Below are 13,032 nucleotides of genomic sequence, written 5' to 3' on the forward strand. Positions count from 1 at the left end.
TGATATTTAGAATCATCAAATCAGTCATTTAGATCTAGAAGGAACATTATAGGTTATCTGGTCCAGCCTTCTCGTTTTAAAGATAAGGAAAGAGACCCAGACTTGGTTAAGTGGCTTGCCCACAAAGTCATGCAGTGATACAGCTCAGCTCCTCTGACTCCAAGTCTAGTGCTCTTTTCATTTTTTTTTAAATTGCACCTCCATTAAAAGAATAGCAGAACACCAAGATTCGTGAGTCTCAAGTTCGCCAGTGAAAGGAGGTGGGATTAAAAAACTTCATTGCACTTCTCTATTCTCACACTTCCCTCTCCCCCAGATAGCTTTACGCAATCAGCAGACCAGTCCAGCCAAATTCAGAGCCTTGTCACTACACTGACCACAGGGTGATAATTTCATAAGCCATATCTACTCACAATTCCAGAAGACCGATAATGAACTCAAAGTAAAGAATAAGACATATATTTTTAGACATGCCAATATGGGAATTTGTTATGCTTAACTCTGCATATTTATTATAAGAGGTTTCTTTTCTTCTTTCAATTGAAAAGAGTTGGGAAGGAGGCTAGCAATAGGTTTGCCCCCAAAAAAGAAAGAAAAGAGAGTTCTCTTTTTTTGGAGAGAATAGAGAAACATTTAAAGAGATAAAGAGAAGCATCCAAAAATGTACAAGAGAAAACAGAAAGAAGTCCAGAAGGAAACATAGACAAGCAGGGCAGTTTTGAAAGTTCTGTGTTGAATTTATCATAAGCTTAAAAGGAAAATCACGCCTTACATACTAGATATTTATAATTTTATGTACAATCCTCTTCTTTTGTTCTACCATGTATATAGAAATGTTTGTTTTGGTTGGTATTTGTTAGGTTCAGAATAAAATTTTTTTTTAGAGCAAAGACTATGGATTTTATGCAACACCTATACAACACCTGTGAAGTGTGATGTAGTGAAGAATCTTTTTCAATAAGATCCCTTTCTCTGAAATTTTGTGATTTTTTTGTTGCTTTTTTAATTTTTTAATTTTTTATTTTTTTATATTATGGTAATTTTTATTTTTTTTTTGTTTTCAACATTTACTTCCACAAGATTTTGAGTTCCAAATTTTCACCCCATCCCACACCCCAAGATGGCATACATTCTGAATATCCCTTCCCCTAGTCTGCCTTCCCTTCTATCTCTCCCCCCCTTCTCTTATCCCCTTCCCCTTCAATTTTCCTGTAGGGCAGGATGGATTTTCTTATTTCCCAGTTGCATGTGAAAACATTTTTTTTAACATGTGTTTTTAAAACTTTGGGTTCCAAATTCTCTCCCTTCGTCCCTCCCCACCCACCCTCTTTGATAAGGCAAGCAACTAAATATAGGTAATATATGTGCAGTTATGCAAAACACTTCCATAGTAGACATGCTGTGAAAAACTAACTCTATTTCCCTTAATCCTATCCCACCCCCCCATTTATTCTATTCTTTCTTTTGACCCTGACCTTCCTTAGAAGTACTTGCTTCTGATTACCCCCTTTCCCAATCTGCCCTCCTCTCTATCATCCCCCTACTCTCTTGTCCCCTCCCCCCCCATTTTCCTGTAGGGTAAGACAGATTTCCATACCCAATTGAGTATGTATATTATTCCCTCCTTAAGTCAAATTCTATGAGAATAAGATTCACTCATTCTCTGTCACCTTGCCCCATTTCCCCTCCACTGTAAGAGCCTTTTCTTTTCTGTTTTTTTTGTGAGATAGTTTACCCTGTTCTACCTTACCCTTTCTCCTTCTTCTAGTATAATCCTCTCTCACCCCTTAATTTTATTATCCAGATATGACCCCTTCATTTTCAACTCACCCTGTGCCCTCTATCTATCTATCTATCTATCTATCTATCTATCTATCTATCTATCTATCTATCTATCTATCTATTTATATCTACATATACGTACATATAATTTTTTCCCCTCCAACTGCCCTAATATTGACAAAGGTCTCATGAGTTACAAATATCATCTTTCCATGCAGTAATGTAAACAGTTCAACCTTAATAAGTCTCTTATGATTTTCTTTTTCCTGTTTACCTCTTCATGTTCCACTTGAGTATTGTATTTGAAAGACAAATTTTCTATTCAGCTCTGGTCTTTTCATCAAGAATGCTTGAAAGTCCTCTATTTCACTGAATGACCATTTTTTCCCCTGCAGGATTATACTCAGTTTTCCTGGGTAGGTGATTCTTGGTTGTAATCCTATCTCCTTTGCCCTCCGGAATATTATATTCCATGCCCTGCGGTCCCTTAATGTAGAAGCAGCTAAATCTTGTGTTATCCTGATTGTGTTCCCACAATACTTGAATTGTTTCTTTCTGGCTGCTTGTAGTAGTTTCTCCTTGACCTGGGAACTCTGGAATTTGGCTACAATATTCCTAGGAGTTTTCCTTTGGGGATCTCTTTCAGGAGGAGATCGGTGGATTCTTTCAATTTCTATTTTGCCCTCTGGTTCTAAAATATCAGGGCAGTTTTCCTGGATAATTTCTTGAAAGATGATGTCTAGGCTCTTTTTTTGATCATGGCTTTCAGATAGTCCAATAATTTTTAAATTTTTTCTCCTGGATCTATTTTCCAGGTCAGTTGTTTTTCCAATGAGATATTTCACATTGTTTTCTAATTTTTCATTCTTTTGGATTTGTTTTACAGTGTCTTGATTTCTCATAAAGTCACTAGCTTCCAATTGCTCTATTCTAATTTTTAAGGAAGTATTTTCTTCAGTAAGCTTTTGGACTTCCTTTTCCATTTGGCCAATTTTGCTTTTGAGGGCATTTTTCTCCTCATTGGCTTTTTGGACCTCTTTTGCCATTTGGGTTAGGCTATTTTTTAAGGCATTATTTTCTTCAGCATTTTTTTGGGCCTCCTTTAGCATCACTCTCAGTTTTTCCTCTACTTCTCTTACTTGCTTCTCAAAATCCCTTTTGAGCTCTTCCAAGGCCTGGGACTGATTCATATTCTACTTGGAGGCTTTGGATTTAGGAGCTTTGCCTTCGTTGTCTTCTTCTGGTTGTATGTTTTGATCTTCTTTGTCACCAAAGTAAGATAATATAGTCTGACTCTTTTTGTGCTGCTTACTCATGATCCTGGCCAATAACTTGAGTTTTAAATTCTTTGTTAAGGTAAAAGTCTGTTTCCAATGTGGAGAATGTACTGTCCCAAGCTTCAGGGGTTTGTATAGTTGTTTTCAGAGATACTTCTAGGGACTTGTAAATTTTCAGTTCTTCCAAGGTGCTATGATAAGGGGCAAGGTGTTTCTTCTCCACCACCACTAGGCACTCCAACATGTCAGCACTCCTCCTTGCCCCAGGACTGCCACCCAGAACTGTGACCCAGTTCCAAGCACGGGCAAAGCAAGAGAATCCTGCACCAGCAGAAAGATTCCTGCAATCCCCTTCTGATCAGCCACTTGATTCCCCCTCAGTCTGTGGGCCGGGAGCTCAGGAAACAGCCGTGGCCCTGGGCCGCGCTCGAGACTTGCAGCTAAGACCTAGCTCCTCTCTCACTGCAGTCACAGACTTTTCCCACTGACCTTCCAAGTTGTCTTTGGCGTTCGTGGGTTGAGAAGTCTGGAAACTGCCACAGCTGCCTGAGATTCAGCCCTCTGAGGCCTACTCCAGGGTTGCTGTGGCCTGCGTGCCCACACTTAACTGTGCTCCTCTCCCCGACTGGCATGATATACGTTTACTATCAACCATCCAGGTTGTCTTGGGCTGGAAATTTGTTTCCCTCTGTCTTTTTGTGGGTTCTGCTGCTTTAGAATTTGTTTAGAGCCATTTTTTATAGGTATTTGCAGGGGTTTGGGGGAGAGTTCAAACAAGTCACTGCTTTCCCTCCACCATCTTGGCTCCGCCCCTCTTTGTTGCTTTTAGGGCTGACAATAGACAATAAAATTCATCCCAAGTTAACTTTGCTTCCACTACTCCCTGAGGTCCACTTCTGAACCTGGGTTCAATAGGTTGTAAGTAGGGAGTTAGGTTCACTAGTGGGTGTTTCTACCAACAGCATTCCTCTTCTTTTACTAGGAGTGGTTCAGGAAAAAGTATAAAGTTGGCCAAGTTTGTCTTCAACTTAGCCAGTCAGTCAGTAAGCATTTACCAAGCACCTACTATGTGCAAAACACTGTGCACGGGGATCCAAAGAAAGACAGTTCCTCCTCTCAAAGGAGCTCCATCTACTAGGGAGACAAGAAGAAAACAACTGGATACAAGCAATATATATGTGTGTGTGTGTGTGTGTGTGTGTGTGTGTGTGTATAAATATATATATACATATACACCAGATAGATTGGAGATAATCAATGCAAGGAAGGCCCTAGCATTAAGGGGGATCAAGAAAGACTTCTCATAGAAGATAAAATTTTATGTAGGACTTGGAGAAAGCCATGAGGCAGGGATGAGGAGGGAGAATAATTTAGGCACAGGTAACAGCTAGTTAAAATGCCCAGAGATAAGAGATGGAGTGTCTTGTTCTTTTTTGAGGAATAGCAAGAAGGCCGTTGTCATTGGATCGAATGATATGTGTTGGGGAGTACAGTTTAAGAAGACTGGAAATGTAGGTGGGGGCTAGGTTGTGAGGGGTTTTGAATGTCAAACAGAACATTTTGTATTTGATCCTGGAGGTGATAGGGAGCCATTAGAGTTGGTTGAATGGGGAATGACATGGTCAAACGTGAGCTTTAGGAAGATTAATCTGTCAGTTGAGTGAAGGATAGACTGGAATGGGGAGAAATGAGGCAAGGAGGCCAACCAGTAGACTACTGAAATAGTCCAGATGTTAGGGGATGAGGACTTGCACGAGGGTGGTGACATTGTCAGAGGAGAAAAGGAGACATATGTGAGAGATTTTTGAAGGTAAAAAAGATGGGCCTTGGCAACAGAGGATATGGGAGATGAGATAAAGATTCAAAGATGACACCTAGGCTTTGAGTCTGGGAGACTTGGAGGCTGGTGGTGCACTGGACAGTAGTAAGGAAGCTTGGAAGGGAGGAGAGGTAATGAATTCAGTTTTGGACATGTTGAGTTTAAAATGTCTACAGGGCATCCAGTTTGAGATATCTAATAGGCAGTTGGAGACATGAGTTAGGTGGTTAGGAGAGAAGTTAGTACTGGAGTAGTAGCTCTGAGAATCATTAGCACAGAATTTATAATTGAAATCTTGGCAGCTGATGAGCTCACCAAATGAAATAAGATAGAAGGAAAAGAGAAAAGGGCCCAGGACAGAACTCTGGGTGACACCCACCTTAAGGGTGCATGACCTGAATGAGGATCCAGCAACGGAAACTGAGAATAAGTCAGAAGGGTAAGAAGAAAACCAGGATAGAGTAGTGTGACAAACACTTGAAGAGAAGAGGATATCAATGTCAAGGAGATAGGTCAAGAAGGATGAGTATCATTAACCTCTACTTTTATTATTCTTCTCTCCTCCACCCCATGGGCTCCCAGTTCTCAAACCTAGTCCCTTTACAGTCTGTTCTTAGGAATCAGTCTTATACCTTCATTATTCCTAAGGTATAAAATACTTGGAAAGATTAATGTGTAAGTGTCCTTTCAAAAGTATTTATATTTTAATGGAGAACAAAATTAAATGATGGAAATCTCTAATGGAAATCTCAATTTCAGGCAACAGTGATTAGTATGAGGGACTTTTTAAAAATTAAGATGAAGATTCTTCCTAGCACATCCCAAACAAAACAAAATAAGGGCCACCTAGTCTGTATACATAGATCAAACCTTTCTCTCACATTTTTAGACTTATGCTAGGCCAATAACCTAATTTTCTAGACTGAGGGAAATTCCGTTATCTTAAGACCCACAGAAGGGGAATTTTGATTTCTGCTCTGTGTTCCTTGGGAAGACAAAGAGGAAGCAACCGGTAAATACTACTGTCATCTACCTTTCAGGAACAAATTTAGATGAGATTTAGAATAGATTTGGGTGAGATAATAAATGAAAAGAAAGGGAGTAATCAGTAACTTGCTTGCTTCCAAGATACTTGTAATGGAGAAAACTGCTGTGTGTGCATTCGTGATTGATTGAACCCAGAATCTTTGCTATGCGGTGACTTAGTTCTGTAAGTTATGGGACTTAGCTCTGTAGCTCAGGAAAAACACTAAATTCAGGGCTTTCTGCTTTTAGTCTGGCCCAGGGGTCAGATCCACTGAATACATTATAAATTTTTACTAGATTTTAAGTTCCGTGAGGGCAGAAACTAATTTTATCTATTCTTTGTTTCTAAATTACCACTTAGCATTATGTTTTTACGGAATAGGTACTTAATAAATATATGGTGAAGTGAATCACATTAATAATATGACTTCAGAATATTTCAAGTAATTGCAAAGTAAAACTCCTCACAGATGTCTTCATGGCTGATTTCCCCTGGATCACAAGATCAAGGTCATAGAATTTAGACTTAGAAGAGATCTTGAAGCTCATGTGAAGAAATGAAGTCCTAAGATGTGTTTCATGCTCCAAATCCAGCGCCTCTTTCTAGGTTCTGGATAGTGGGAAAGAGCGCTGGGTTCCAGCCTTGATGGTATTTTATTTCTTTTGTGAATGTGAACCACGTCCACATCACTACTATAGTTTCCTAATCTGCCAAATGAGAGGTCTGGGCGGGGGCTCCCATCCGGGAGACAAATATTCTCTGGGCCCACACTTCTCCAGCCCCACTCCACGCCTTTCGCAATCACTTGCTGGGTCCTTGACCCACTGTAACCAACCTGTTTCTCAGTGTATTGTTGTTGTCCAGTTTGTGAGATGAATTTTAAAGAACCTCAGGATTTTAAGGAGGAAACTTGCGCTTAGGTGTCTCTATGTTCTCCCCAGTGCCAGCTTTTGAGCATCACTGCGGCCTATGGAGATCTAGAAGCAGTGAGGTACCTTCTCAAAGAAAAATTTGTTGAGTTACCCACGGAGCCGAATGATGATAATCCAGCTGTGGTGGCCGCTTATTTTGGGCACATGGATGTTGTAAAAGAATTACTGGATTCCTTACTGGGTAAGTTGTTGGTTGGGAGCTATTTACCAGACATACTATGGCTTTGCATCCCAGTGTACTGGCAAACTTTCAAGGACTGGTATGAATATTCAATGTGGAGTGATGGAAAAAGCATTGGACTTGGAGTTAGGAGAGATTTGGGTTCAAATCCAGATGCTGATGCTTTTGACTCGTTAATCTCCATTTCCTCATATGTAAAATAATGATGTCAATACTTGGAACACTAACCTCACAGGGTGATTATGAATGGATATTATTATTCATCAGCAAGCTACAGATATCATTAGGTAGTTTTTCTAAAGGGGTTTTTCAAACTCTTCAAATTTAGAAAGTTTCAGGGAATCCAGCCCCCTTAGCAAAACAAAGTAAAAAAGAGCTTGTTTGTGAAAACTCCCCTCTGAAGGAAAGTGCAAAGTTAGACACGTTTCTGACATTAACTTACAAAAATTGAGGACTAATGTAAGATATCAAATGAGATCATAATTGTAAAGCCCTTAGCATGGTGCCTGAAACATAGTAAACACTATATAAAGATTAGCTATTATTATTATTATTATCATTATTATTGAAACCCTGTGGTCAAGGACTAAGATTAATATGAGATTACGTGCATAAAGCATTTTGTAATTGTAAATTGTTGTGCAAAATGATAAGCTATTGTGATGATAGTAGAAAACCACAGTTGGGACCATAGCCAAAATGATGGTGCTGTAAAAATTATCACTAGCATTCACATGGTGCTTTAACATTTGCAAAGCATTACATATGTAATTTATGTTATTTTCATTTGATTTTCACCACAACCCTATGAGATAGGTGCTATTATGATCTCTACTTTACAGATAAGTAAATAGAGGCTGAGAGATTTTAAGTGATTTGCCCAGGGTCATACAGCTAGTAATTATATAAGGTAGGATTTGAACTTAAATCTTCCTTCCTCCAGTCCATTTCCTAAGTGCTAGGAGTGATTTTTTTCTTGTAGCCAAAATGTAATCAACAAAAAAGTGGAGAAGATCTGTTTTCTACCACCCCTGCTTTCTTAAAGAGGGAGGTGTTTCCATTGCCCAAACAAGTTATAGTGACAAAGCATCAACTTGATATGTTTTATGCCCATATGTCTCTGTCTGATGGAATAGGGGTTTTGTCCTCGGAATAGTGTCCTATGCCTTGGGCTCTGTACTGGAATCAATCCCAGATCCACTTTCAAGTTTTGCTAAGAGGTTTTCCCTCATCCTCAGACAATTCCACTTATCTAGAAGATTTCTGAGTAAGGGATAGAGGGCAGATTGGTATCAGCACTCCATGAGGTTTGGATTCACTCAAAGAAGACTGAGCCAAGCCATAACCTATTGAGAACCCTCTAAGGACTAACTACTTTTTATTTTGTCTTTTTATCCCTGGTAGCTCTTAATAAATGCTAGTTGGGTTGGATTAGATTTATCCTTGCTCCTTAACTTAGGGGAATCTTTCAGATCAGGCCCCATAGAACCCCTTGGAAGAACCACAAGCTCATTTGGGGCAATGCTTATTGTACTGGGGTGTATGATGATGGTGATGCCTGGGTACACTAAAAATTCAATTCAAATATTTATCATTATGTCTACTACATACAGCACTTTCTTTCTCTTTTTCTTTATTCCTAGCACTCTCTTCACTGGCTTTTTACTATTCTTTTCACTCTCCTCTCCTTGCCTATACCTTAGACCTGCTAATGACAACCACAGCACTGATTAATTCCAATGGTGTCCCTCAAGGCTATCCTAACATCCTCTCTAGGCTAGGAGTAGGGAGGATCCTGGCAAGATTCCTTTCTCTTTCTTTTCCTTTTCTTTTTCAAGGCAGTTGGGGTTAAGTGACTTTCTCAGGGTCACACAGCTAGTAAGTGTCAGTGTCTGAGGCTGGATTTGAACTCAGGTCCTCCTGACTTCAGGGCAGGTGCTCTATCCACTACACCACCTAGCTGCCCCAAGATTCCTTTCTTTACCTCTCTGCTAGGCCAACTGATGGGCTAGGAGGGAATGCTGATGTAACTCGAAATGATTTTCTGGAGCTGCAGAAAGGAGTCTTTTTTCCCATTTTCTGCTGGATCAGCTGTCTTGCTGAGGGTTACTTTGCTGAATTATATAAATCTGTAATTAACCACTCCCTGTTACCAAATAGAGATTAACTGAAGAGTGGGAAGGAAGAAGATGTATCTAGACTAGTGGGCCATCTTACTTTGGGATTTAGAGTGTACTAAATTTTGCCCTGGCCGTATGACCAGGGAACACTTTTTAATTGACTTCTCTTCAATCCAGCCTGGACATGGCTAAACTTGAAACTGTGGAAATTTAGTTAGCAATTAGGTAGCCCATAAGAAATATTATTCATTCAGTTTTGTATATCATATGTCATATGATTCATTTTTCAAGCCTTTCTAGTTTTCAGGTAAACTTCCTATTTTAAGAAAAGAAGGTTGGTTCTGGTAAGGTTTGGAAACTCTTTAGTAACCATGGCTTTTCAGACTTTTTTTTCCTTGAGGCTCTGGAAATGAGATGATGTTATGATGAAGGTTGCTAAGGGTACTTGCAAAGAATGAGGTAATTTCCATGGAGATTGGACCAAAAAAAAAAAAAGCTGTCATGCTAGTTTGAACTTGAGGATATTGCCGCACTACAACCCACTCAGTCTCTGTTCATTCAGTGTGTTTGCTAAATAGCTTTCATGCTCGAGTAAAGTGGGCAGTGATGGTTATTTCAAGGAGTAGCTCCTAAAGATTTCTGAATGTCAGTTATAATTACAGAGAATTGAGAGAGTATCAGGGTACTTAAAAGAAGAACCATCTATTCCCCCCCACACTCCCGCCAAATGTTATCAACTTGATGCAAGTATCTTCCAATTAAATCAGGGCTTATATTTATCAGCAGCCAAAATGAAAGGGTCATGGTGATCAAATTGAATGGGACTATTTAATGTGTTTTGGCTTTTTTGTTTAATTGCCTTGCTAGGTCCATGCAGCAAACAACGACTGCTGAATTGGATGCTAGCCATCGCCTGCCAACAAGGACACTTGGATGTAGTTAAACTCCTAGTACTTACTTACAGTGCTGACCCAGAGAGCTACGCAGTAAGGAAGAATGAATTTCCAGTCATTATAAGGTTACCACTCTATGCAGCTATCAAGTCAGGTATGTAATGATTTGGGGCTGTTGTTTCTTCTAAGTTGTTAACAACAATTGAAGTTGTTAGTGGATGTGGAACCATGTCCATAGAGTAACCACAATCTCCTATGTTCTCAGAGCTTCCTCCAAATGAAGGCATCTATAACCAGTTTTCCCTCCTCTGTTTCCAAGCATGTTATTATATTTAAGTATATCTCTCTCTAGCTCTCTCTTTCTGTCTCTGTCTCTATCTCTCACTCTCTCTTCCTTGTTCTCTTCATCCTTCTCTTTGACTCCTCCTTTGCACTTGGGGAAATACAGAAACACAAAGAATTCTTTTTACATGGGAGCATTGTTATAAGGTACCCAAATAACAAATCCCACAAAATTCTGTCACTGATAGGATCTTGATGTTTCAGGGGAAGTAATATACAGAGAGACGTTAAACCAGAGCAAATTTTTTCTTAGTTCCTCTTTCACATGTTGAATTCCCCACCATTGGTAATGATCAGTTCCTTATGGTTTCTAAAAAAGAGAGAGAGAGAGAGAGAGAGAGAGAGAGACTGAACCCTCAGCTTTCTTTCTTTTTTTTACCTCTTCTTTAGGGAATGAGGATATTGCTATATTTCTGATTCGTCATGGGGCCTTCTTCTGTTCATACATTCTGATGGATAGTCCTGATCTAAGTAAACATCTCCTTAGGAAATATTTCATAGAGACAAGTATACCGGGAACTGGTTCTCCAACAAAAGCAGTAAGTAACCAGTACCTACAAACTACAGACCTGAAGTGTGGCTTAATCCATTGTGCCTAGGGTGTCCCAAAAGTCTTTGTGTAGTTTTGAGCCACTGATAATAATAACTAGCATTTAAATAGCATATGTAAACACTTTATAAATATCTCATTTGACCTTTTCAACAACCCTGGGAGGGAGGTGCTATTATTATCCCCATTTTACAGATGAGGAAACTGAGGCAAACATAGTGACTTGCCCAAAGTCATATAGCTAGTAAATATCTCAGACTGTATTTGAACTCAGGTCTTCCTGACTCCAGGCCCAGTGCTCTATCCACTGTACCATCTGGCTACCCCAACATTTAGATTAATTGTCTGTAATCTAAAAAAAAAATGATTAAAACTGCACTAAGACTTTAGGGATACCCAATATTTCATATACTGCATTTATGACTTTTCTCCTAAAACTGGTTAACTCTGTCATGATTGTCTGGTTTGGGAACAGAAAATTTCTAATATTACATTAGCTGAAAATGGTCATCATGCAATCTGGTGAAGAAAGGGATAGGCTGCTGGATCTGTGATTTTCAAACTGCTTCTCAGTCTACAAAAGATATCTGGTGAATGATCCCATTGTACAGTCCACAGAGATTTACAAATGTACTTGGCTTTTCTTGGTATGAAATAGGCATGGTTATGTTATGTCTTTCTTCCTGACTCAGACTTTTGAGTATGTAATTATTTGTGCAACGTATTCAATGTTTGCTCAGTTAAAGAAAATTCAAGATTATATGCTTACAAATTTTACTAAGACCTTTCTTAGGATAAGAGTAAAAGAGAAAATAAAACAAGTAAAAATGTGATTCATAAAATCTCTTCGAAGTTCTTGAAGCATGTAGCTTTTTTTCCTTCTAAATTCATGTGAATTCCAGTGGCAAGTACCTTAACATAGCTGTATTTGTATTTGCTATAATAACTTTGTTTAGCAGTGGTGCTTTTCAAGTTTTTAATAAAAGCTGTGAAGCAGTGAGATTTAGTAATCAGATAAAGTAATGTTCTGTGAGCCAGAGGTGAGTGCCATCTAAAATCTGAATTGCCTTACCTGCTATCTATCTCTTTCTTCTGCCTTCTCTATATCCACATCTTCAGTCTGGATTCAGAAAACACTTAGCCATGCATGCTTAACTGTGTTGGAACAGATATGCATTTGGACCATTTGATATTAATGCTTAATTTGAGTACTGAGTGTTTGTAATGTTCTATATCTCACAGTTTTATTGTTCGTCTGTCTTCATGATTTTGTATATTTTTGAGGCCGGCAAACAACAAGTTATCAATTGATTTGTTACATTTCAAATGACTATCCCCCTTTAATCCTATTTTTAAAATTTTTTTACATAAACTGTACAAATTAGAAAGAAACTTTCCTCAAATATATAGGTGTCTATATATGCATTTATTAAGCCCCTATAGTGTGTTAGGCAAATAAATCAATATTAGAGGCAGTATTTCATAGTAAATAGAAAACCTGCCTTGGAGGATTTAGATACACATTCTGCCTTTGACACATTACAGCACTGTGATTTTTTTACCCATTCATTTTAAACTTAAATACAAAACGAGAAAAGAAAAAAAGAACATTTCCATGTACAGAGCAGAACATAAGAGATGATTCAGTATAAAACAATGAATTTCCATTTCACGAAAACCTATGCAATAAATCCTACACATTATTTTCAAAGCAACCCAGCTTTTCTGTGCTTCCTTCTAGGTTTTCTTTTATTCTCTGCTCTGTATTTAAAAAAAAAAAAACTTTTTTTTCTCCCTTCCTTGCTACACCACCCTAGAGAAGGCTGCAGTTAAACACTAATATATATATATATGTATGTATATATGCATGTATATACATGCCTATAAACATATATACATATACATACATATACATGTATGTAAGATCTACTATACATATTTCACTTGTCCTCTGTTTCTCTGGAGGTGGAGAGCATCTTCCTTCATAAGTCCAAGTCTTTCCATGTTTTTCTAAATCAACCAACTCATTATTTCTTATATCACAGCAATATTCCATCACAATCATTTCCTATCTGAGAGATTGTCTATGAATTTTCCCCCCAATTTTCT

General features: G+C 38.5%; 1 protein-coding gene across 4 annotated transcripts in view; it reads left to right on the top strand.

The window, feature by feature from the left end:
- Positions 1 to 13,032, top strand: part of LRRK1 (leucine rich repeat kinase 1) — a 159,067-nt gene that overhangs the window by 57,482 nt on the left and 88,553 nt on the right. For all 4 annotated transcript variants that reach the window (XM_027851444.1, XM_027851446.1, XM_027851447.1 and 1 more), the window contains exons 4-6: positions 6,847 to 7,018; positions 10,006 to 10,185; positions 10,764 to 10,912. In XM_027851444.1, coding sequence (XP_027707245.1) covers positions 6,847 to 7,018; positions 10,006 to 10,185; positions 10,764 to 10,912 — 501 coding nt within the window. The remainder of the gene's footprint in view (positions 1 to 6,846; positions 7,019 to 10,005; positions 10,186 to 10,763; positions 10,913 to 13,032) is intronic.

The sequence above is a fragment of the Vombatus ursinus genome, unplaced genomic scaffold (genome assembly GCF_900497805.2).
Source record: "Vombatus ursinus unplaced genomic scaffold, bare-nosed wombat genome assembly UNPS02009205.1, whole genome shotgun sequence".
In the NCBI taxonomy this organism is placed as follows: domain Eukaryota; kingdom Metazoa; phylum Chordata; class Mammalia; order Diprotodontia; family Vombatidae; genus Vombatus; species Vombatus ursinus.